General features: G+C 40.4%; 3 protein-coding genes and 1 non-coding gene across 5 annotated transcripts; 3 read left to right on the top strand and 1 right to left on the bottom strand.

The window, feature by feature from the left end:
• The first annotated feature begins 554 nt into the window (after nt 1–554).
• On the top strand, nt 555–628 carry TRNAM-CAU. Its single transcript has one exon. It is a non-coding gene; the product is annotated as a tRNA-Met (tRNA).
• Nucleotides 629–3,213: 2,585 nt separating this feature from the next.
• LOC112895917 (centromere protein C) lies at nt 3,214–10,885 on the top strand. Of its 2 annotated transcripts, none has more exons than XM_025963921.1 (14): nt 3,214–3,589; nt 3,926–4,110; nt 4,225–4,310; nt 4,382–4,484; nt 4,814–5,016; nt 5,092–5,822; nt 5,921–6,100; nt 6,198–6,228; nt 7,191–7,273; nt 8,168–8,249; nt 9,147–9,226; nt 9,601–9,712; nt 9,811–9,918; nt 10,361–10,885. In XM_025963921.1, exons 1-14 carry the CDS (start codon nt 3,449–3,451, stop codon nt 10,483–10,485), a joined length of 2,250 nt encoding a protein of 749 aa, XP_025819706.1. In that variant the 5' UTR covers nt 3,214–3,448; the 3' UTR covers nt 10,486–10,885. The 2 variants fall into 2 exon arrangements, with proteins under 2 accessions (XP_025819706.1, XP_025819705.1); XM_025963920.1 differs by having other exon boundaries at nt 8,138–8,249.
• Nucleotides 10,886–11,241: 356 nt separating this feature from the next.
• LOC112893882 lies at nt 11,242–13,044 on the bottom strand. The gene is made up of 5 exons (XM_025961405.1): nt 12,840–13,044; nt 12,633–12,722; nt 12,215–12,285; nt 12,070–12,135; nt 11,242–11,969 (listed from the first exon to the last, which is right to left on the bottom strand). Exons 1-5 carry the CDS (start codon nt 12,901–12,903, stop codon nt 11,712–11,714), a joined length of 549 nt encoding a protein of 182 aa, XP_025817190.1. The 5' UTR covers nt 12,904–13,044; the 3' UTR covers nt 11,242–11,711.
• Nucleotides 13,045–15,305: 2,261 nt separating this feature from the next.
• LOC112895139 (psbP domain-containing protein 5, chloroplastic) lies at nt 15,306–18,728 on the top strand. The gene is made up of 11 exons (XM_025963017.1): nt 15,306–15,466; nt 15,584–15,717; nt 16,058–16,178; nt 16,304–16,353; nt 16,509–16,576; nt 16,829–16,927; nt 17,397–17,456; nt 17,549–17,608; nt 17,789–17,843; nt 17,941–17,990; nt 18,415–18,728. Exons 1-11 carry the CDS (start codon nt 15,396–15,398, stop codon nt 18,511–18,513), a joined length of 867 nt encoding a protein of 288 aa, XP_025818802.1. The 5' UTR covers nt 15,306–15,395; the 3' UTR covers nt 18,514–18,728.
• The last annotated feature ends 7,703 nt before the right edge of the window (nt 18,729–26,431 follow it).

Raw genomic sequence — 26,431 nt, 5'->3', positions numbered from 1 at the left:
ATCGATCAAACGATCCCAATACCTTGGAAGAGAAACTTCCCAGATCTAGGGAAGCTTATCATAAAGGGCTTCAACAAGGGGTTTTATTCGTTCTTTGAGCAAAAAGATAAAGATCGGATAGATTTGAACCGCAATTGCAAAGGTAATAACTACTATGCCAGCCCAAATCATGATCTTCACCAACTTGGATTTGGTTCTATCGCGAAAATCGCGATGCAGAGATGAGAACCATGAAAAGCAAGATCCTGAATAAGAAAACAAAAACCGAGGAAACCACAGGAGTGAAGACTAGTAGAGTCTCATCTTTTGTCATTCTTTGCTAAAGAGAAATGATCACTATGGGTCAGACTCAATAGAATTAGATCCATTCCAAATAGCGAGAATTAGGATTCTTGATCCCTCTCAATCTCTCTTTCAATTCGAGGATCCAGAGAGGTGTTTTCATAGTCATCTCCGAATATTTGCCATCTCCGAATATTTTAGATTTCATTTTTCTATGATATGTCTTTCTATATGAAAATTGGTTATTTACGATGTACGATGATCCCTGTTAAGCATCCATGGCTGAATGGTTAAAGCGCCCAACTCATAATTGGTAGATTTGCGGGTTCAATTCCTGCTGGATGCACGTGAACGGGAACGTTCCATAAGTTTATTGGAACTGGCTCTCTATCTATGGAATCTCATCCATCATCCATACATAACGAATTGGTAGGGTATATTCATACCATAACATAAGAACAATAAGAACTCGAATTCTTATCGATACTGGAACTCAGAGCATAGGAGGGAAAGTCGATTTATGGATGGAATCAAATACGCAGTATTTACATAAAAGAGTCTTCGTTTATTGGGAAAGAATCAATATACTTTTAATGTCGAATCGGGATTCACTAAGACAGAAATAAAGCATTGGGTCGAACTCTTCTTTGGTGTTAAGGTAGTAGCTGTGAATAGCCATCGACTACCCGGAAAGGGTAGAAGAATGGGACCTATTCTGGGACATACAATGCATTACAGACATATGATCATTACCCTTCAACCGGGTTATTCTATTCGACTTCTAGATAGAGAAACGAACTAAAGGAGAATACTTAATAATACGGCGAAACATTTATACAAAACACCTATCCCGAGCACACGCAAGGGAACCGTAGACAGGCAAGTGAAATCCAATCCACGAAATAAATTGATCCATGGACGGCACCGTTGTGGTAAAGGTCGTAATGCCAGAGGAATCATTACTGCAAGGCATAGAGGGGGAGGTCATAAGCGCCTATACCGTAAAATCGATTTTCGATGGAATCAAAAAGACATATCTGGTAGAATCATAACCATAGAATACGACCCTAATCGAAATGCATACATTTGTCTCATACACTATGGGGATGGTGAGAAGAGATATATTTTACATCCCAGAGGGGCTATAATTGGAGATACTATTGTTTCTGGTACAAAAGTTCCTATATCAATGGGAAAGCTACAATGTATTTTATTACTATATTTTTACCGGATTTTATTACGATTTTTTTAGAATTCAATGAATTTGTTCCAATGCAATTAAAAATATAAAGCTTATACCCAAGTAAGAATATACCAATAACTTTATGCCTATCCTAGCTTCGTGATGCAATGGATGCTCACACCAAGTGCAAAGGGGAAAAGAGCCATTTTGGTTCAACTTTGATATGTAGTAAGAGTATCTAAATATATATGTTATGGGTGCACCCCATTCATTAGACATCATTAATTTCTATTTGTCTACATCCACGTCAAGCCATATCATCTACAAAAAAGGAAGTTACGTTGATCATTCAGTGCAACCCATCCCTATCATTAATATCTCCCTAAGTGATGCAACTCTTAAGATTTTGCTAATATGTATCCTTCGTTCAGCTAACACATATATGTGCATATATATTTGTTATATTTAGATCATTGGCTATAAAAGTCTTAGCTACAACTCTGCTAATAGGTATGATTTTCTTATAATGCCTTCATACAACCATCATGTATTTAAAATCATCCTATAGTCCCGTAGCAAAGCACTACTAGTCACTTAGTACCATAGGTAAGAGGCATTTGAGGCTTTGCTCTTGCAGTTGTACTCCAACAGTTAGCACACACTAGCATTTGATGTGAGGTATACATGCGATTAAGCTCTATTTGGCATCATAACATTTATTTTGTTATATATTTTTTTGAACTACAGGTGCAATTTTGAGTTGTAAAATAGTTACTTTTTATCTTTTAAAAACCATTCAAAATGATCATATTCCACTCCCTAAACAAGTTTTAGATCGAAAACAAAAAATACAACCACTGTAATACATTTATTATTGACCTTTTGTGCCAAGTGCCATCAACTATATCACTGTACATATCTATTAACAAAAGCCTATCTGGGTGTCATAAATTTTTAAAATTGACAATAAATTTAAAATTTGGGGGGTTTTGGGGGTGTTTGTGAAACCATGTTTTAAAAAATGATGTCCTTATGAAGTTTTAAACCCAATCGAATACAGTTTTCACAATACCATGTTTTAAAACTTCATGGTTTGTTATATACAAAAACTTTGCAATGTTTCAAAATCAAATCAATTTTAACATTCCCCCTATTTCATTTTGTAAGGCATGACCATATTTTTAAGTGCCAAACATAGCAGTTCAATCAATAATTAGTCTTGTATAATATATTTTTTTGGTTTACATAAATTATATACTACATTCACATTTGTCAATAGTTTGATTTTGTTTTATCCATTTCCCCTTTTTCATGTGTGGTAGGTGTGAGGGTGGGGAGAACACAATGCAATTTATTCGAACACTCTGTATGAGTTATGCATTAGATTAAATTATTTTTCAACTTATCACAAAAACTTTTCCAGTAGGAAAACCTATATATTCTACTTTTGATTTTGAAGACAATAAAATCATTGTGTACTATCGCCAGACAGGCTCTTTCAAATCGGCCAATGGTGCTTCTCTTTCTTTAAAGATATAACAGTGCTCCTGCTTGCTTTTCATGTCCTTTTGCATGCATTTAAGCAAAAAACATCTTATAAAAATTTAAACCAAGTAATAAAGCAGGAACTGGGGAAAAAAAAGAAAAAAAACGAACGCGACGACTACTAGGCCCAGTGGACGCACGTGGACGATCCTCGGCCCGTTGCCCCAACACTCCACAGAAAAACCCCGAGTCAGTTCCGCTTCCGCTTCCGCCTCCGGCCTCCCCACCCCGCTCCCCGTTTCAATTTTTGAACTCCCGATCCGGCAATTCCCCATCCGGCCATCCCTCCCCAACCACATTCCACTCTGTGACGGCGGGCCTCTCGGCTCGCCTCCGGCATTGCCTCAGATCCCCACGCGGCGGCGGGACCGCCAGACCGACGCGCGGCGCCACCCGCCCCGCCCCGCCCCCCCCCCCCCCCCCCCCCCGCGGCGTCGTATGGACGCCGCCGACCCCCTCTGCGCCATATCCTCTCCGACGCGACTCCTTCCCCGGACTCTCGGCCCCGCTGGCCCAGCGGCCTCCCCCTCGAAGGCCCGCGAGGTGCTCCTCGAGGCCATCTCCCGCGCCCGACCGCTGGTACGTATACTCGCCCGTCCCTTGAGGCACGAACCTCCCATGGCCACCTCCACCCCCACCCCCAACCCCTGTCTCGAATGGCCGCCACGCCTGCTTGTAGTAGCTTGGTCTGGATGGCATTTCAAGGAGGATCATCTCGCTCGGGATCTAGGGTTCTGCTTTTGTTTTTCCATTTGCAGCTTGAGATTTGTTCCCTTTATAGGTCTAGTTCCTTTTTTTGCCTAACTTACAGAGGAAAATGCAGGGAGTATTAGAGTAACTTATCAAATAGGCTAAATATCTTATTACTTAGATTGCTGGAGTGCTAATTTCATTGTTTCACAATGTCTCGTGTAGAAAGGATCCAATGAGCTGGTTGACCAGGCCAGAATGGTGTTGAAAGGACATGGGGATATCCAGATGCTCTACCATGATGATGGAGTGAAAGCCGGGGGCCCTGCAAATGGCAAGAAAGATCAGCAGGGAAGAAGGCCAGGACTGGACCGCAAACGGGGTCGGTTCACTCACAAGGCCCTGGAAAGGCAAGCTGCTTGTTCTTTTACGCTGTTGCTTCCATATACAGCTCCATGAGCAATGTGAGCTGTGAATACTGAATAGCATTAAACTTGCTTGTCTTGATGCTGTTCTCTTTGCAGCAAGGGGGTACCTGCTGTTGATCGCTCTAACATATTGAAGATTAAGGATCCAAACGAATACTACAAGAAACTGGATGATCTTGAAGGTAACCATAATCATTTCAGTTGATGGTTTGATCAGCTTTAGCAGTGCACTAATAACAGTTAATCAATGCAGAGGCTGAGAAGGAGATAAGACGGCTAAATGGTGAGGTTGTTGATGACATAACAATGAATTTTGATCCTGTAGTAGAACCCAAGAGACGCTCTACTTTGCTGGGGTATGCTGCTTAGCTCTTTCTATATTGTGTGTGAGTGTAAGGCTAGTTACAAACTTATAATTGTCTAGAGAGGAGGACTTTTTACAATGCAGCCTGAGAAAATCATATCTAGCCTATATTCTTATGTGTTATGCGACCTATATGTTTGAATGTATTTGCATCCATATCATTTCTATATGTGTGTTATCGCTGCTGGTTGCAGAAGCATAGTGGAAACATAAGAATTGCCTTTTTCTGTACCTACTTGCCAACCTACCAAGGTTGATGCAATGTACTCGGAAGCATTGATGACATGAACTGATCCATGAATTACTCCTGTTAATTGACAGGAGAAAATCACTCCGTACTTTCAAGTTGATTGACGATGCTGATACTCAAGATCCAATTGATATATCAGCTTCCCAAACAGGAACTGTGACAGGATCTCAGCTCTCGCAAGATGATGCACATGCCTCCGCTGCTGGAAAAAATGAACAGTTTGTTCCTTCAAGACCTGATCAATGTGCTATCTCAGATGTTTCAGAGAAAGAAGGTTACACATAATTTGTTTCGGTTTGTTGCCATTATCTATATTTGAATTTGCTTGACGTGATTTCTCTATGTACAGATTCATTAGCTGAGAAGGATAGAGACAATTTGTCTTATTTACTGACCTCACTCCAAAATATTGATGAACCTGATGAGGAAGAATTTTTCCGAAAGACCTTAGGGATTGGCAAAATAAGGAAAGAAAAAGTTTGTCTTCGTAACTCAATTCCTGGTGATAGATCCCAAAGAAGCAATACTGTACGGAACAATTCAATGAGGGTTCCTCCTCCAGAAAGTTCTTTGCCTCAGAGTTGCCAGAGTCGAGTTTCAGAGTTAGAGAAACATTTATTTCCCGGCGATGCAGCAAATGATAAATGTGCAGATCTACAGGAAGATGATGAATCTGAAGGTTCACCAGATATTGTGATGGGTGAACAGCCATTGGTGCCTGATTCCTCTGATGTTTTGATGACTGATGAGACCTTTACTGCAATTGAAATTGATAAGGTGACCCCAAATCTGAGTGTCAAAGCTGCAGAGCATGTTATTTATCCAGAACCCAACATGGCAGACTGTGCAGAAGAAAGGCAAACAGGAGGTTCCCCACTTGGTTTGTGTACTGCAAGTGAATATGATAGGGAGACACCAAATCCGGGTGTCAAAGCTACAGGACATGTTCTTGATCCAGAACCAAGCATTCCTGATCATGCAGATGAAAGGCAAGCGGGAGGTTCCCCACTTGGTTTGTACAGCGATAGAGAAGTTGCCAAAGAAAAGGCTGCATGCAGCAGGAGCAATATTTCTATGGAGGTGCTTGTTCTTAAACTTGTTTCTCACCTTTACTTATTCATTAGTAAACTTCTGAACCATTGACTCCGGCATATATCATGTTTTACTTTGCACTGCAGGAAGACAATATGCCAATAGACCATCCTATTCATATGTCTAATAATGAAGTGGAAGTTTCTTCTTCTCATCATTTGGAAGGCAGCTCGGCAGAAGTGTTGGTCAGGACATCAGTTAGAAATGTGGCTTCAGATGGTATTGATCAGACGTCACATGCAGCTGAGTACAACATTCAACATCTGGTAAGTTCTGTACAAATTATTATTGGTAAACATAATTTTCTGAGTGTATCTATTTTCTCAGTGTATCTTGAACTTAGGTTTCTGTTTTGTGTCACAGGAAGTGGTCGAAGAGGATGGTGTTATACGAGGTACCTATTTTCTCTGGAAATGTCAGCCAAACATATGCCTCTGGTGCCTCAGGAAAAGAGACATATTGACTGCAGTTTTTCTGTCATCCAAACTGCACAACCATTATACTAAACTTTGCACAATTATTTTGAAGACTGGATTTGTTATTTTCCTTGAAGTTGATATATTTCAATTGCAATGATGCCCTTGTTCTCTTCCAACCTCTTGGTAAGCCACCATTAACCACACATGCACGTGTGAGTGCTCTCTCACTCACACACATGTGCACACCCAGCCACCCACGCACGATCGCACACACACATACAAGGAACCACTCATTGCAAATAGACCCAGAAGTAGAATAAGATCCAATAGCTCTTCGACAGTAGCAGTGTTTCCCTACTTAAAGAGATAAGACAGAAGCATATGTAAGGAGAATCAACTATTTCTTGTGTTGGTTAAGTTGTTTGAAAGCAATGTCATGAACATCATCACAATATTCATCATGTGGTTGAATGTTATGTCTAGATATGATGTTTTAAGTAATACTACCTATGATAGTCATATGCAGTTTAGGGCATGCATGAAGTTTTCTATATATGCAGCATTTGTACTCCCTCCGTCCCAAATTATAGGTCTCTTTGGCTTTTCTAGGTACATAGCTTTTGCTATGCACCTAGATATACACAATGTCTATCTAGAAAAGCCAAAACAACCTGTATTTTGGAATGGAGGGAGTAGAACTGTAATAATATCGAATTACTTTTGATGATTTATCTATTAATTTCATTTTTATGTGATAAACCCAAATGGTTTAGTGTATAGACGTATAATAATGGTCAAAATTTCAAAAGTGCGACAACTCAAATTTCAGGACATGTTTACCACAGATAGCTATCTCTAGGAACATTCTGTAGAAATTCTTTGTCTGCTGCTCTGCATTGTAATTTGTTGAGGTTTGTCATTAATTTTTCCTCCACAGATAATTCAAGTCATCCATCAGAAATACTTCTAGAAGACATTGATCAAGCGAATCAATCTCAGATGCATGGCGGAAACAATAAGGTAGATTCTTATGTAACATCATAGATGCTGTCTTTCAATCATTGCTGCTGTAAATAATCTAGCTCAACATGTCTTCTTCTTTTACATTGCTTATATGGATAATTACCACTTTATCATCTTGTACTATGGGCATCCTTGATAGTGGAGGAAATTAAATTAGCTGCCCTGAGTAGCAAGAAAATCCTTGCTCTCACCCTAGTGCAAAAGCAAGGCTAGACAAGGAATCCAAACTAGCGTTCTTGCATGTTAGCATGACTAGGCAGGAGTGGGTAAGGGAGCAAACAGTGTATCTATTCCCTTCATAAATCCTGACCACTAAAATTGCTGAGTTCTTGAGCCAAAATGCACCACTCATTGTTGAGAGATGAGTAGGCGTTTTGTTTCATTGATTGGTACCTAATATAGTCGCATATCATCTAAATATCTGATGCCATACTTTACATAAATACATGCTTGTAACCCAACATTCAGTTACCATCTGGCTAGATTACAAGGATTGTTCTTAGCTAGGCTTGGTACCTGCATTAGAGATGTACACAAGCCTTTAAAGAAGCAGAATCATGCTTTGCTATGCTTGATTAATTATTTACATGTTCCAATTCTTCCATATACTGTTAAATAAAATTTTAGACAAGGACATTATTGTCAAACTCAGCGCATGTTTTGGATCCTATGCCCAACCTTGCCGAGCAGGAATAGCAAAAAGGTTGACACATGCATAGGTGAAGCAACAACCGGCAGAGATGCAGTGATTTTAGCCTATTGTGCACATCTCCATCATACTTTTCTGTGTATATGACAAATTAAGTTCCATCTTTGCCTGTTCTCAAAAGACAATCATTCCTGCCTTCTTTGGACTTTCAGAAATCAGCAGCTGATCTGAGAAATGCGCAGGCTCCAATCAAAGAGAAGAAGCGACAAGCAGCTCAAAAAGGGAAAAAGAAGCAACAATTAAAGAGGAGCCAAAAAGTGGCAGGTATTACCTCTGCCCAAGCTACTTTATGTTTAGTAATGCATGTGCACTTCAAACCATTTGTCTATGAGATTATGAGGACTGTTCTTAACTAGGCCTGGTACCTGCGTTAGAATGTTTGCAGGCCTTTAAAGAAGCAGAGTCATGCTTCGTTGTGTGTACACGTCAGAATGTTTGCAGGCCTTTAAAGAAGCAGAGTCATGCTTAGTTGTGCGTAACTTATTATTTACATGTTCCAATTCTTCCATGTACCATTAGATTAAATCTTATACAAGGACATCATTTTGGATCCTATCCCCAACCTTGCTGCCCAGGAATAGCAAATAAGGTTGGACGATTGCTTCTCTTGCCTACTTTTTGGGTAAGATTTCCTTGCCTTTGAGGGAGACCAGGCTCCTTTCCTAGCAAGGTTTTCTTTGCTCAACTTTGCCCTTAGAGTCTGTTTGGAACATGTCCACGACTCACCAGAACTTGCTGCAAAAGTTTAGGCATCTGTTTGGATAGCTTCCATAGTGGCGTGTAACTTGCCGCATGTTGGGCTCGCCGAGTTTTTTCCTTCAGTTTTCTGCAGCTGTTTTCGCCAAATGTTTGGCGGACGAATCGTCCGCCGCTTCTTGGCATGCCGCAACTACGTTCTGGCGAGGTGAGGTAATCCAAACAGGCATTTAGTGTTGTTTATCAGGCAAAATCGCCTCATACAATACAACTGAAGCTCATCATCACCTGTGACAAAGACAACCGGACAACTAGGGCCCTTATTGTTTTGTTGCTTTCTTGGTGACATATCTTTGTGTTCAATTATTCTCTTATCTACTTAGATGTGTTAAATTACGTGATGCATGTATCATGGCTTTAAGATTCTTTCTCTGTCTGGAGTTCTGAAGCATATTTTCTTTACAGATGAATCTAATCACTCACTGGAAATATCCCAAGAAAATTTTGATTCGGAGAATCAACCTCATACGGATGAGAACATCGAGGTAGACTCCTTTTGGTGCACCTTCTTATGTTTTAGTTTCTGTGCTGGAATCAGTGTATGAAAAATCTTATATAGAAGTAATATTCAGGGAGACTCTTTATACAATGTAGTTTGATAACAAATGCATGACCAAAAAAATGTAGGAAAAATTTTCTCTTCATCATTCTAAGCATGTGTTATTTAGGGAATGAGGGATCAGTAGTCACTTAGAATTTGTAGATAGGACCAGGTGAAGACTTGTGTAGGACCTCATTTTTGTTCAAGTTGCATGCCCTGGGCAGGAACAATCAGCAAACATAGATGTTGCCTGCACCTTTTTAAGAACATGTTCTTTAAACTTTGAAGCTTTACATTCATCTGTCTTTGGACTTTCAGCGACAGACAGTTGCTACAAATAGTGCACTGTCGCCAAACAAAGCTAAGGGCCAAAAGGGAGCTCAAAGGAGAAACAGGACCAAACAATCAAATCAAAGAAAAAGCCTCGGAGGTCTTACTTCTGCACATTCAGTACCTTTCTTTTACAGCACAGTTTTACAAGGATACTGATGTCCTGCATTTATATTCTCAATGACTGTTATCCTTTAGATGCCGGCCTTGCGTGGCAGTCTGGAGTGAGAAGAAGCACAAGAATACGCTCAAGGCCTTTGGAGCATTGGCTTGGCGAAAGATTCGTATATGGGCGCATACATGACAGTAAGTAGACAGATCTAATATGTGTTTCTTTGTGACCAAGACTTGAAACAGAATATAAGGCCAAAGATATCAAAGCAAAATAATCATCTTAGCAATGTGAAAATGCCATCTGACTGTCATTTTAATACAGCTAGTAGCTTACTGCATGAAACCCAACAATTTAAAGCCCTCTTATTCTGTTCTAGAAGTAAAATCAGAGGCGGGGAAAAACAATGAATCCCAGTTGGGCAATATGTTAGCACCTTATAGATTAGTTAATACTGACATAATGGTGCTTAAAATTCTAATATGCTTTTCACAGTTTTACATGCCTGCCTAGTTGCCCTGATCCAAGCACTCTCTCTCTCTCTCTCTCTCTCTCTCTCTCTCTCTCTGTGTGTGTCCACAGTGTGTGTTAAAGTAGAACAGCGACATTTTCATCTGATACTCCTATCATTTCCAGCTATGGCCACAGTTATTGGCATCAAAGCATACTCTCCTGGTCAAGATGGCAAGAAAACTTTGAAAGTGAAATCTTTTGTCCCTGAACAGTATTCTGATCTTGTTACTGAATCAGCGAAGTACTGACGTGTTTGTTCTTGACAAGTCCTGGTCAGATCGCCATTTTCCTAAGAGGAGCCCGCAACTCGCGACCTGTCTGACCTTTTGCTTTGTCACCTGATTTCCTGTAATTGTTGTCATGGTGGAGCTGCACAACGAAATGCAGACATGATGTGAACTTGTAAAGTTAAGACATACATCCTATTGGATGATAGTATCTGTCTTAAAGTTTGGATTGGCTCGACTATTCGATACCTGGAGTCTCGCTGTGAAATGCCGCTTTTGCATGTGCAGCTGTTGTGAGCTTTGCAGTAGTAAAATTAGCATGGTGCTCGATGCATTGTAAGAACTGGCTTCCACCTATTTACTGGAGCTTTTGCTCCTAGGATGTGGGGTGTTTCATGCTAATTGATTTTAATTTAGCTTCTGTTTTCATTTCAAATTTAAGATGCGATGCCAAGAGAAAAATCCTGACCGGTTCGAGGGTAAAGAAAAGCAGGACTCCTCCAAATATCATGCACAGGTGCCACTGGATCGAGCAATTCTTTTTACTTTACAGTTCCTAGAACGTGACAATTTTTTTTCCTCCGAACCTTCTAGACAATTAACCGCTGTAAATTTCATCTTGATAAATATACATAAAACCGGCCAAGATTAACAGCTGTAAATTTCATTTTGAGAAATATACATAAACCCTCGAAAGAACATAAAACAAATGCCAACAGTTCGGTGAGATTCATAGCACGCTATAAGGAAAAATTTCTGTGCTCTTTCTTCCATAAATAACGGCAAGTAACCAATAGATTCTTTTTTGAATAGAAGGAACCAATGGATCATACACTTGTACGCATCACTATTTACTTTTCACAAAAGGAAAAAGAACGCCGTTGGTACGCTTTGTATAAGTGGAGCAGGGCCTTAAATGACATCATCTAGCCCCTATGATAGTTGATCTGAACATAATAGAACGCTGAAATAGTAACTTCTGGTGATACCATGCCTTGGACACATTCTCATACAGTGTGCTTTTTGAGAGCACCGCTCCTACTCTTACTTCAGGGGGTGTTTGGATCCAAATGCTAATGTTCAAAAGTGCTAAACTTTAACAACTAGCTTATCCAAATAGAAGTGCTAATGGGGTGAGCTAAATTTTAGCCAAGACTCAAAAACTTTAGCATATGGTATGAGTGCTAGAAGTTTAGCACTCAACTTTAGCCCATCCAAACATCCAAACAGACCCTTACTCGAGGACACTAGTTGAGAACAACAATCTTCTGTCTTTTATTGGGCTTCTTTCCTTTTGCTGGATCTGTCTCAGCTTCATCTGGGCCTTTACATTTATCTTTGTCAGGCACGATAGGTCTGTCACCACCATCTTCATCGCTATCATCTTCCGAGTCAGATGAGCTGCAAGGAAATGGCATTCCTGAAGGCCGGAGGCCATTCACTGTTGCTTCAGCAGCCTCCACAGCTTGCTCCGAATGAAGATCAGCAACACCAAGAAGTAAATCCTGTAGAAAGTGAATACATAGAAAAATCGTGCACACATCCGTTCAAAGAGTTAGGCTGTATCCTCCATGTTGCAGCTGAGGCAATATACAGCTAGCTCACCATCTCAATGTACTCCTTCTCGTTCCCAGTAAGGGCTTCAATATCATACTCCTCAGGAGGCTTGTTCTGCAATTGCATGAACTCGAGTCAAACCACGTCTCGAAGACATGATTAACTCAAGATTGGTTAGAATTTGGAATCATACTTGTGTGTCGAGCTGCAACTTCTGGTTCGCCTTTGCAATCTCGCCCAAGAAATCCTTCACTTTCCCAAGAACTGAACACAAAACAGTGCAAAGTTCAGTGAACCGGCACACCAACAACACTAGAAAATCTTTCGCACACTACCTACTAACTATGTCCACAAGTTAAAGCCCCACCAGTTTAGACTTTGAAAACTACATAATTTGATCTAGCTATCCAAAAGCAATCGGCGGTGGGATTTAGGACTAATTTCTAGATAGAAACAAATAAGCTCATGCGATCTTTTAGAGCTGCTACTTAGCTGGGGTTGGCCTTCGATTAGTCCAATTCGAATCGGTGCTCATACAAAACGCATTAGGAGTAATTGAACTCTATGACTATGTGATGTATGAGCTGAATAGCTTGGTCGTAGGACAGTACCTTGGCTTTTGGGAAGTGGGGCAGTGGGCGGCTCCGGCTTGCGCTTCCCTTCCTTGTCCTGCTGCTGGTCCCTGCCAGCGAGAAGCGACTCTGACAGTTACAAGGACCAAAACGTCGTCAAGGGGGAGAAGAAATTAGAAGTCGAGGCGAGAGAGAAGAGGGTTGGGGGTGGGGTGGGGGGGTGGGGGGGAGGGGATGGAAGCCCACCGATGAAGGCGGGCGGCCTGGGTTCGGAAGGCAGGTCCAGGAGCTCCTTGCTCGGCTCTCCCATGGCCCTACTGTAAAGCGTTAGCTTGCCGGCGCAGTGGGGAGGCCGCGGAGTCGGAGGAGCGGCGGCGCGTTGTGCGAGGAAGAAGGCAGCGGGAGGTTGGGGAGTAGGGCTCAGCTCGCGGCGGCTGCCTAATGAAACTAGTGGGCCGAGCCGGGCGGGTCGGCTGGCACTGCTGCCGGGCCTTATTATTTGAGCTACATGGGCTTGTTTGGACGCTGGCCTCATGTGTGTCGTTTCTGGAGTTTCCGCCAATCCTATGCATCTTGGAAAGCCCACCTACCTTCTAACGTTTGAGATTCCTGTGGTCTCCATAGCCTAAACCTCCTTCTTTCTCCTCTCTCTTCTCCTCTCCCGCTCGCGCCGGGCGCTCGCGCTGTTGCTTGCGTGCGCCAGCCGGAGGAGGGGGAATGGGTGCGCGGCCGCCGGCGAGGGGTGGGTGTGGGTGGTAGCGGCCAGCGGCGAGTTCGCCGTCAGCCGCCGGCGGTGATTGAGACGACGATTTTTAAGGTTTGGGTTATTGGGGATGGGTCTAGGGTGGAGCTTCTCTCTATTCCCGGCTAGAGGGAAGGCCAGGGGTGGCAGGCCGGCCTAGCGGAGGTGGCATGCGTGGGGGCGGTGAGGTCGGCGGCCGATGCTGCCGGCCCGGGCAATGGGAGAGGGCGGTTGGGCCAGGTAGGGATGGGGGCGATGAAGACAACGGTGGGCGGCGGTGAGGTAGGAGACGATGGCCACGATCGAGACAACTGCGTCGTCTCCGGCAGTGTGAGCCACTGGAGATGGGCAAGGCGGTGGTAGGGGCTAACGCGGAGGGGAGGAGGAAGGAAGGAGGGAGGGAGGGCGGCTCTCGCCGGCGCGGGGACGGCGTCGGCGAGGCGGAGGGCGGCGGTGCGCGGTGGGTGGGCGGTGGGTAGGCGGTGCGATGGCGAGGTAGCCGTCGGCCGGGGAGGGGGACGAGGGGCGGGGACGGAGGACGGTGGTGGTGGGTTTGTTGGGCCTTAAAATTGATTAGCTTAATTATTTTTGAAGATAGATAGGGACTCCCTGGAGTTTCTCCAGATCCTCCGCATCGGTGATTCGATGGTGATCGGAGAAGTTGGGGTTGTGATCAGAATCTGTGCTGTTTTTTTTCAGATGGGAGAGTTTGTGCTGTTTTCTTATTTGTTTTTCAATTTTCGGGTTTCTGGTTGTAACCTTCGCGTGCTACACTTTGATCTTCACCCTTCTTCTCCAAGAAAAAGCCACTAATGTCGTAAGAAGAAAAAATACAAGTAACCGTATAGGATCTGTAAGTTATTTCTCCAATATATAAAGAGTTAGATAGACTGTTAATGCAAAATTGATTTGAGTAGATTCATCATAAAAATACTTTCACAACATGCAATATTTGTGCATTTTGTACATCATATTTTTATATAAATTGCTACTTAGTTACATTGTTAACTGTACCGACGTCTTTTCAATAATTTTATATTTATAATAAGAGAAAGTATCATAGTGGATATATTTTCCACATTGCCCCACGTCAATAAAATAACCCATTTTACTTTTTAATATTTCATCATCAATATATAGAGTATAATAGATTGATAATGTAAGATTGATTCTAATAGATTAACTATAAAATGTACCTTCATATTTTTTCATTTATGTACTAGATCCGTCCTAAATTACAATTTGCTTTACCTTTTCTAAATAGATATATTTATCTATACATCTAGATGTACACTATGTTTAAATACATACTACAAATATGTATTTAATAAAATTAAAATAAATTGTACTTTAGGATGATAGAAGTATTATATTTTTATATAAATTGGTACTTGTATATCGTGCCAGATATTCTAAAACAGTTAGCCTTTGCTACAAGAGTAGGCGGGGCACCTCGTGGGTGAGTTTACTGTTTACATACACTTGTTATCTATAGCTAAGAAAGAACGAGTTCAACAATAAGGTCCCATTTGTTTCTTAGAGACTAAAGTTTAAGTTTAGTTCCGTCACATTAACGAGAAGAAGTATTAAATAAAATTTGTTTACAAATTTTTTTGCATAGGTAGATGCTAATTCGCGAGACGAATTTAATGAGCCTAATTAATTCATAATTTGCTACAGTGATGCTACAGTAACCATCCGCTAATTATAGATTAATATACTTATTCGTATCGCGAATTAGTATAGAGGTTCTATGGTTAGTTTTGTAATCAAAATTTATTTAATAATTAATAAATAATAAAATCTTTTTAACGTGATAGGGCTAAAATTTAGTCCCTGAAATTTTAACCTAACAGCCCCAAGTATACGATCAGGCTCAATTCAGTTTTACCTAAATTTTAGTGGCCCACGTGCCAAAAAGGCCCATGTACGCGGGACTAACAGATCTTTTGCTCAACGGTTTGGATAGAATACAACCTGCTTCTCCATCCTTCAGTCAGCCCGCCCCCGGACTGGACGTAGCCACGTAAGGACACGGCGGCGACTGAGGCCGGCGAGCCATGGCGGTGGCTCTCCTCTCCCCTCCTCCCACTCTCCCGAGCCCCAACTCACAGTCCTCGCTTCGCCCAAGGCACGCGCTCGTTGAGTCTCACGACTCTCAGCTCTCTGCCCGTTCGCGTAAACTGCACACACATCCCTCTACTTGGCTGCGCCCCTGATTCTTGGTTCGTTCCTGGGGATTGCGCAGGAGCAGGAGGGTCCGTGTGCTCGCCTCGTGCTCTCGCGAGCCTGCCGCCGGGAACCGCGGGTTGGTGGTGGAAAGGAGGTGCCTTCTCATCTCCGGGCTCATGTCTTCTTTCGCAATCGCACTCCCAATTTCAGGTAGGAATCACGGGATGCCTCAGATCCTGCGGGTGCACGGTTCCTTAATAACTTCTGATGTATGATTGATGCTCAGCTCTGGAGGGGAGTATGAGCTTGTGTAGTCTCGTCTGATTTCTGCGTATCGAATCGTCAGTTGTATTTGCATGTCATTGTCTCATCGTTATGTTTGAATAAACCCATGAGCTGTTCTATTTTATGTTAATCTGAACCTGCATAATGTGATACATGCTGTACTCTTGCGTTTATCTGTATTTCCTTGCATAATGTTTAGTTGTTTTCCCCCTTGAAAGACCAATTATAAATGCTTATAAGCACTTTGTTCATGACATATCTGTAGAATCATATGCTGCCATGGAGACTGATGAAGATGTGAAGATGAACGCGCAAGTTGATGAGATCAATGCATATTCTTTTCTTTACCCTGTCGAACTGCCAGGAAAGAAATTCTCCTTCAAATGGTATCTCAGTTCTCTGTACTACGATTCTGTCAGAATTTCACTGTTATTTATACTCGGTGGATTCTCCATGAGCAGTACTAGGATAGCGCACAGTGACTTGCTGTCCCATTCTATTATGTTCCCAGGGTAGAGTCCAGAAAACCGGAGCGATATTCCTCTGCAGCGCCACTATCGCGTGAGTAGCCTCTGGTATAACAACGATAAGCAATGGTCTTATTACTCTGTTCATATAATGGGATTGCTTCATTAAGCATAAGAACTTCCACAGTTGTACTTTTGAAAACCTCATTCATTTGACAATGAAAGCAAACTGACTGGAACTCTATGCAGCTGATGCACGGCAACGTATTGTATCGGAGCGAGTTGACATGATACATAATGTTGTCATCTCAGTCTCGGTAAATCCTCAAATACTATATGATACTAGGAAATGCACAAGTCTGCAATGTGTTGCATCATGGTTCGAACACAATGTATCACCTGTTAGCAATTAGGTTTTTGTATTCCGGTATTTGTGCAAATTGTCATGGGACTAAATATTTTATTCTTGATGCAATTTGTTAGTGTTGAGATTTGATGGGAATCGTATCAATTGAAACTCTGAAAAATAAATTTGATACATGGTAACGTCCATCATTTGTCTCGTGCAGATTGGGCCACCAAATTCACGTTTTTTACCTTCAAAAGACAAGAGCTTATGGGATCCAAAAGATGTTGCTGATTGCATTTTGTCTGATAGATCTACCCTGGTACATACCTTTTTTTTTACTTTCTTTTTTTATAAGTTATTAGCTATTTTGATTTTAAAGAAGAAAGATCCTGCCTGAAAGTAACTCATGGGCTTTAATGTACCATTTCTTGCATTGAATTGAGCAAAATAGTGCCAACAAACTATATGGATTAAGAAAAGGACGGTTATAATCTGAGTAATTCACCGGTATATCAAGAAAACAAAGTTCAATCAGAAGCACAAATTTAGTTTCAGACGCTCCTTGGTTATCTCCCTGTGTGGCTGTGTGTCACATGAAACATACATAATTGTCTCATGGTGTGAAGCTATGGTAGTTGATCAACAACAAAGTGTCAATAACTCATAGACCTAATCAGAAACTGTTGATATACTGTCATGCTGATGAAGGTTTGAAGTTCCTTGGATGCAGTTTTATGTTGATATTTGGTGACATATTGATTTTACAACTAAACTACATCACCTTGCAGAAAGTAACGACTGGTCAGCGCATGACAGAGAGTTCTGTCCTTGATGCACACTGTACAGAGGTAAGCTCAGATCATTGTTATCATACTTGAAGACCAATTTTCTTAGTTTTCAGAGTTGACATGCGCCAGTACATATCGAAAACTATTTGTAGGTTGATGGAGAACCCTATTGGTATTATGAGTATCTAGTTCGGAAATCGCCAACGAAGTCAGTAAGTTTTCTGGCACATATACATTTGGCAGCAAACATATTTGTATAAAGAGTGTCAGACAGAATATATGCTTAGATTAATACTTTATCATGCATATAAGCTATTTATTAGTCACATAGTGCAAAGATGTACATATCCATGTAAGCTTAATGTCCTTAATGATACTCTTTGTTTATTCAGGCACCAGAACCAAATTTGTTTCGACATAATGTAGCGTGCACTGCTGAGCGAGATGGTATTACTTCATCTTAGTATTTTTAGATCAAAGACCCTTGAATCCCTTATATTAAAATATTTATTTGTTCACTCACCCTTTTTTAATTTTTTACCAGGGTACCTGTACTCACTAAATGCTTCCACTCTCAGCAAGCAGTGGGAATCTGTAAGCTCTGAATATCCAATTGTTTCATATCAATCCTGCACGGAAATACGCTTTAGGGTTTGATTTCATTATTGTTACTTCCAATATAGGAGGACCATGTATTTTCATAAAAGTATCTTTTATATTTGTAACGTCCAGCCCATGGGCCAGTTGGGCCACAATTGGAGCACCATGCATGAGGCAGGTAGCTCAAGAATAGTTTCAAATGAGAAGTTAAGAGTGGGATGAGCTAACTTAAATAGCTAACTCTAGGAAGCATTGCAATCTTAGGTTAACTCTTTTACGCGAAGCGAGGATAAAAGCGTAAGCAGGTTGCAGTGTAGGTGTGGTCCACTGAGCGTGCAGAGTGGGCATGAGCTATTTTTCTAGGTTGGGTCATTACAATATTTCAGCTTCTAACCAGTATTTAACTTTTGCAACACAGATGGGACCTTTTCTACAAAAGACTGTGGCATCCTTTCGCCTTCTCCCCCCTACAGACAGCTACGTTCCTCCTTACAAGGATCCTTGGAGATTTTGGTGACATGGTTATTCTTTTTGCTGTTTCATTTTTATCGCTTCTGGTTTTAGACCATGTTTCACATAGTGGATATTTAGTGAGTGCTTGCACTTTCAGCTTGACTGATAAAATCAGGGACTGAGTTTTCTTTGGCCTGTCAACTTTAAATCAGCTGTACTGATTAATCAAAAGTCAAATGCATCTTAAGAGCTATGTCACTAAAAGAGTTCAAGGCTCTACCCCCCCCCCCCCCAACATTTTTTCAAACAGGGCGTATTTTGTAACATTAGGACAAGGCTTTGAGTCTTTGACTGCTGATTACTCCTTTAATATTTTGTTTATGTGTAGAAAATCATAATCATAAATAAGTATTTTTTAATATGAATCTAACAGCATCAATTTTGTGTCAAGAATTATGTATGAATAGAGTAATTGTCAGATGTGAAATAAGTCTTTTAATTTCAAACGGAGGGAGTAAAAGCCTTAGTGCTTAATTCTGTTGCTTTCCCCTGCTGCTTAAATCTGTACCTTTCTCCATTTCTTATTTCCTGTATACAGAACATTTTTTATATTGCATATTTTGTTCCCCCCCACCAATTTCATCGCTGCGTTCTCTTTATTAGTTCATTCTAACACCAACTGCATGGTATTACCTACTATTTCTCGACTTCTTCCTGTCTTTGTTCTATTCCTGAGAAGCTTGCTAGGTTTCCCACAAGCAACCTTATAGTTTGCTAATCCAGTCAGGTAGATTGTCATCTGTGCAGAATACTGCACCTACCAGTTGTTTAATGCCAAGCCTTTTATAAGTGATAGTGAAAACATGGTGCTGGGAACAAGCTGATGTGATGAATAGAGTAATATCTAATGCGCCTAGGTTGCAACCATCCCCAGATGATAACATCCTAATGGGGCTTCACTGTGCTCAGTTGACTACAAGTTGAGAATCCTAAGTTGGCCACCTTACAGCAGCTAAATGCCACACCAAAGAACTGCTGCTTATACCTTCCTCACATATGCCCTGACCATAGGCTCCCTTTATCAGTCAGCCTCTACAAAAGCTCTCCCGTGTATGAGAATGGTCGCAAGAACACGGAGCTCCAGCCTCCTACATGACTCTGCTACTTTGCTTCCTGTGGAGATGCAACGCTGTGAAGGATGAGCTCTTCATTGGCGTGAAGAGTCGTTGCGGTCTACAGGGCTCTGGTGTGTCCAACTCCATAGGACCGCCCCAAATCCTCGTGCCGGTAAAAGAGATTGCGGTAAACATATCCGGTTTTCATCATATTCAACTTTGGTGACTGGTGAGGTGTTTTTCTTCTCTAGAACTATATTTTTTTTATCCTTTTTGGGGTAGCTTGGTCATATCTTATGCATGTTTGGATACTTAGCATTCTTTTAGGATTTTTTAAAATCCTTTCGAATTGGGAACTATGGTTCAAATCTCTGGCATCAAGAGTTCCAAACAAGTCTTCACTCCTAAGAAGCAAATGTAGATACTTCAGCAGTCGTTTTCAGAAATTTAAAGCAGTTGCAATCATGAGTTCTGGAACACACTTTTTATGCTTTTCTCAGTCTAGATCTGAAATTCTATTAGAGTGTACATGTACTTCACGTATGGCATTTTCCTGCTGCAGTTTAAATTTCTGATTGAGAATACATATATTCATGTAACTGTTTTTGGTTGGTTCAAACATTTGTTGCGAACATATAACCATGAGCTAGCTCGACACTCTGACTGTTGTCTTTATGCAACAACACACAAAACCAACTTTTGCTCATATTTCTCATGAGGCCACACTTACGATCTGCAGTGTAACATTGTCTAGATAATAGTATTCTCAAAGATACATTGTCAGAAGGATCTAGCACCAAAGTATCACCCAACAGGTCCGGATTTGAATCCTCGCGGGAGCGAATTTATGGGGCTGATATTTTTTTTTTAAAATCCCCTTGCCAGCAAGAGCTGGGGTTCGGTGTTTTTTTCCTAAGCTGGGACAAGGTCGCTTCTTCTTAGTGAAAAACTGTGGGGCAGTCTTAACCCTACTGGTCTAGTTTTTTTTAGAATGATCTAGCACATTTGATGTGAGGATTTCACAACCTTTTTTTTAATGGACAGCAAAAGCTTCGCAGAACTTTTATTAGAAGGAACAAAACTGTAGTACAAAACAACTGGCTTCAACCATGTTTTTTATTCAGAGGAAAATGAGGGAAAAGGAACAGCTGGTTACTGGTAGTGGAACGAAACCTGTAACCCCCCCCCCCCCCCCCAACCCCCACCCTTCACACCCCTTCTTTTTTTCCCTTTTACTTCTTCAGGCAGCTTTATTTCCTTGGTGTACCTGCATAATTCAAATTAGTATGCGCAAACAATGTGATTTGTCTGTCACCAGACACATCTTCTTCACGTATCTGGCTGTGATTTCTTTTTTCAAGTCCTCGCGTGTCAGCTTCACCTTCACCTTGAAGGAATCAACGTTGCCATCTAGTTTATCGATCTTGGTTGTTCCTGAGTAATTTTAGAGAATGTTAGTCAGGAACCAAATGCTGGGACAATTCAAACATAGACGTAATGAGCTCGTCCAAACCTCAAGGCAGATTCGATCTGACCACTAAGAAATCGCAAAATTACGACTCCATAGCTCAATCCTGAACCTAAATATAAGCTGTTCTGAGATATTGTCATGTGCTTACAATACAACATAGAGTAAACTTGACATATGCAAAAGTGATGAAAATATGAATGAATTTAGTTAAAATAAATCTAGTTCTCTATACATAACATCTTATGGACTGACAATATGAGAGTGAATTTTGTAACGTGACATGTGCAAATATGAGAGGGAAAAATATGAGAGTTAATTGTGAGTGCTTACCTGCTTAAGCCTAGAGCTCGAAACGGAAGGCTTCATCATCGTAGTGCCACACTTCTTTGAAATCCAAGAATAGGCAATTCTTTTAACTGTAAATTGGTACAAAACTACAAATTGTTAGTAATTCTGGAAACAACTATCACTATGAAATCCTATCATTATTTTTAACGCTCTGTTCTGGGATTCATTGCACTCAAATTAAGTGAACTTTGGTATGAGATGGACTCCAAATGAATTGCATATGAAAAGAAGATCAGTGCAGTTTGGCAAGTACCCAAACCTTGGGGCTAACAGTGCACGAGCACATTCAAATTGTTAAGTCTCATGGCCCTCTGTTCTTCTATTCCTGTAAAACAAACACATATATGATTTCAAGTCCAATTTTTAAATGGAGACTTGTGTTATGTCGGCTCTGGTTGTAGCCCATATGTTGTGAATCATCAATCCAGATTTTGACGCCACAATTTCAATCGTTTCTGCTACAATTTGTATGCAAATTTTTTTGATGTTGAAATCTTAGTACTTCTTATACCTTTTATTTGAGGCCTTCTATTTATATTTTACGAAGAAACTACATTCTAGGTTCTAGATTGCATTCTTAGTTACTACAATAACAATATAAAGAGACATTTCAACCTTCAATACAGTGCTTGTAAACATCGAATTTCCTCTATTACAAAACTATGAGTACAGTTATATATTGTTCTTAAAATTAGAGTACTTACAATTATACTTTTAGTTTAATATGTTACAATTTTCAATAAATTAAATATGTGAAATTTGTCTAAAGGTTCATAATCTTTTGTCACAGAGTATTAATATAATTTAACATGAATTGTTCTTGTCACTGGTTGACATGATTACTAAACCATGGAGATCCATACACTTATCAATCCTTGCATGTATGCATTTGTGGTTTGCATGGTGGCACCCATCACGCATGTATATTTAGTATTGAGATGTAGTAACAATGTCATAAGTGGATAATTATAAGAAGTTTATATGCTGGTTCTTTGGGTTACTGTTTTCACAATGAAAGCTGTTGGTAATTTAGATACACATTTGGAGGGCTATTTTAGGATACTATAGTATTGATATATGTGAGTAATTTAGACGTTGATTTGGAAGTTACTGTACATTAGAGGTTGGTAATTTAAAGCAAATTAGATCCAATGGCTATTGTTGACAACAATAATTGAGTCTACAAAATTGATGGCTGGATATTTTTTTTGTGTGGAATTTCTACGATTTTTCTAGCACGTCTCATGAGCTTAATGAGGAGGCTCAGATTGTGAATATCGTAGCTGTTAACCTTTCAAGCACTAGGTTGTAAAGGGGAAACTGTTGTGTGGTCCAAATTATAAAGTGTATGTTAATCAAGATATAGTATAGATTAGTGTTGTGCTGCTACAATTGTATCAGTAAATAAACACACTCATATTTTCGAAGTGTTACAGTTTTGTTTGAGAGCATGAAAGAAATTGAAGGCGCTCACTGCCAATATGAACATATAGTCATATAAGCAAACCAAACATCAAAGCTTATTTACTTTCTTTCTTTGAGAACAACTTATACTAATCATGAGGAAGTACGAAATAAGGGCTTCCTTCCGATTTTATACATCAGCTAGATGACATGCCGGAGAAAGCACTACAACTGGACTAAAAGCACCAACAAATCAATTCAGTATATGTCTTGAGCAAAAGAATGCAAAGGAGAGGAGAAGCATTGTTCATTAATCTTCATTGTTTTCTTTTGTCTCCTTGCTATATGATGATTTGTGGAATTAAAGCCTTAAATATTCCTATAACAAAATGAGTAATATTTTTAGATAGGGATAAAAATGGATAACGGATATATTTAAATATGGATACAAATGTTTGTTTTTACTTGGATTTGGATACAAATAGTGTTAAATGTGTGGAATATTGATATCCATCCTACTCGCATATCATATATCCCACTTGAATATTCGAATACGGATATGGTACAAATATTGTATACCCAGTTACAAATACGGTATATTCCATTTAGTCTCTAATCCCATGATCCGATGGACAGAAGAAAATTACCCATACTATTTTAATTCCTATTTTTGATATAATTTAACCAAATAATGTTGTTATATTACCATACAAACTTACTCCTTCCGTCATGAAATATAAGATATTGAAGGGTTCAAAATTTGTACCTAAATATAAAATATCGTAGGGTGTTTTGGAAACTAATTGTTCCCACCTGGCCATGAAATCAGCAAAATGATAACAAAACAAGATATTAAATAGGGGTACGTGTGTTATTTTCTTATCTTCTTAATTTATCATGAAAATACTAGGATGCCCTATATTACAGGAAAGAGGGAGTATTCTATAGTAGAGTCACCGCCCATGGGCCGCTAACGCTCTACGCGCGCCCATGCGCCGCAAGACACTAGTAACATATACTCCCTCCATCTTGTAATATAGGGCGTTCTAGTATTTTCATGACAGATTAAGGAGACAAGGAAATACCGCATGTACCCCTATTTAATGCCTTGTGTGATGGTCATTTTGCTGATTTCATGGCCGGTTAGGAATAATTAGTTTCCAAAATACACTAAGATATCTTATATTTAGGTATAAATTTTGATCCCTTCAATGCCTTATATTTCAGGACAGAGGGAGTAGTCATATAAGCAAACCAAATATCAAACTTATTTACTTTCTTTCTTTGAGAACAACTTATACTAATCATGAGGAAGTACGAAATAAGGGCTTCCTTCCTTCGAATTTTATACATCAGCTAGATGACATGCCGGAGAAAGCGCTACAACTGGGCTAAAAGCACTAACAAGTCAATTCAGGATTACAAAAATGAAAACAGTGTTTATCTGTACACAACACGACACATAAGCATCAACAGATCAATTCTGGAGACATAGCCTGAGTGTATCATAACTCATAAGTGTATGGACCCTGACCAAAGATGAGGGGATCAGGCATCATCGCCCATTTGATGAGCTCCTACAATTTGAGTTGTAGTACGCCGAATTAGCGCTTTGGCTATGGCCACAAGGTCAGACATAGGTATTCCACTCTTCAGAATCACTCCTATGTTGCCGTAGAAGACCCTATACTTCTCCAATTTGGATGGAGTCCTCTCCATCTTGATCAAGGCTTCCATCATCCCTTCTTCCATCATCTTCTCTACCGTGCGATGACACGATTCCATAATGGTTATCACGATCCTAACTTTGACCCTTCTCATGAACAAAAGTTTCTCGGATGACGACATCACTGACTTCGGAGGTGAGGCCAAGGAGTGACTCTAGTTGTTTGCCCTCTGCTGCCATTATATGTCCCAGCACCTGCATGATGCGAGTCACAAATGGCAGGTAACTCCGGAGTCAGGGTCATTTCTTGATAGTTTCTTTTTGTGGAAATAATGAGACTAAATATCTGAAGTATGTGCACAGCAAACTGCATACAGCGATATAGGTGTTCTTACTTGTCAAAGCCACACATACATGCTCATGTATATATATTAGTCGTTTTGGTTTATTTTAGATTCATAGGCTTCATTATGCATTTACATATTTGTTATGTCTAGGTGCATAGCAAAGCCTATGAATCTAGAAAGCCAAAATGACTAATAATTGGGACGGAGGGAGTATTACCTTTCCAGAAAGGTGCAGTGTAAAGGTGGAAAATTATGAATAGAATGTACAAACTACAAACATATAGAGTAATTGGTAACTGAAGACATTGAGTATTGGAACGAATAAATATGATAGAGCCAAAAATATCAAGTTTGATTAGTTGTGGGCCCAAATCTATCTCCTATTTTTCTGATATTTATATCTCTTTTCAAATATAAGAAATATCAGAAGTACTCCACTATTTTCATTTGTTGGAGACAAAGTGTGGTCTAGTAAGCGAGTGGCCAGTGACAAATCAAACTGGCAATAACGCTTTGGTGGATCATGACAGTGGCAAACCAAAAGTAGTCCTGGTTCAAAGAAGAGCTGAACCCGCCAAGCAAGACCGCGGTCGCCCAAACGAAGGCCAACGCGCCGAAAGCGTTGCCCGACCACTCTCCGAAGGCCACAAACCGCACGAAGGGGTTCAGCCTCTTCTCCCATTTACGGCCGGCAAAGCTAGCAGTCTTCTGCTGCGACCCATCGCCTGCAGGGTCTGCAATCGAAGTAGGTATTTGTGCTTTTTATAGTTTCTTTCTTGAGTGGCCGACAATCTTGTAGTGCCAAACAAAAGACGAACTTAACCATCTTTGCCCTCGTGATCGTCATGGAGAGCTCCAGGTTACCCGGTCCATAGTTGTGGCTTAAATTAATCCTGCTGCGTGCATGCCCGTAGCTAGTCAGGTAAAGAGAGAAAAAAAAAGTAAAAAACACCCTGAGCCACGAGGAAGTGAATTAATGAGACTCCTCGCAAAAAAAAGGTGAATTAATAAGATGAATGACGTGCAGGCCTCACTATTCACTTGTGGATCACGTTCGAAATCTGATTCTACACATTTGTTCAAAATATTTAAATACCTTCCCATAGTTCACATTATTTTTCTATTCACCTGTGGATCTAATTTACAAGAAGTGGGTTTTGCGTTCTTAGGTGATTTTACCCTCACTTTTACGACCGTGCGATTTTACCCTGCTTTTTGAAAATGAAGGGAGCGTTTACCCCTGTTCCGTGGAGACCGGTTAGCGGTGTTAAAATTGATATAAAAAGATTAGTTTGCCCATGCGGATTTACCCCTACTATTATATAACATGCGGATTTGCCTCTACTATTATGTAAACTTTATGATTTTACCCTTGTTTTGAATAGAAGATCTAACATCCTTTACCCTTGTTTTGAATAGAAGATCTAACATCCAGCTTTCTCTTCCGTTCTTCATCCGATCAACATTCATCACCTCACCGAAAAAGGAAACCTCCATCAAGTAGTTTGAAAATACAAGTACATTTTTCTAAAGTTGGATTAAGCATATGCATCTCATGCTGTTACAATCCAATCAGGATGGAAAAAGCAAGTTTCAAAATCATATTACTAGTACATTTTTTAAATTAGGAC

This window comes from Panicum hallii, chromosome 5, assembly GCF_002211085.1.
Source record: "Panicum hallii strain FIL2 chromosome 5, PHallii_v3.1, whole genome shotgun sequence".
In the NCBI taxonomy this organism is placed as follows: Eukaryota; Viridiplantae; Streptophyta; class Magnoliopsida; order Poales; family Poaceae; genus Panicum; species Panicum hallii.
Note: the sequence above shows the minus strand (reverse complement) of the source record. Positions and strands in the feature narration are given on the sequence as shown.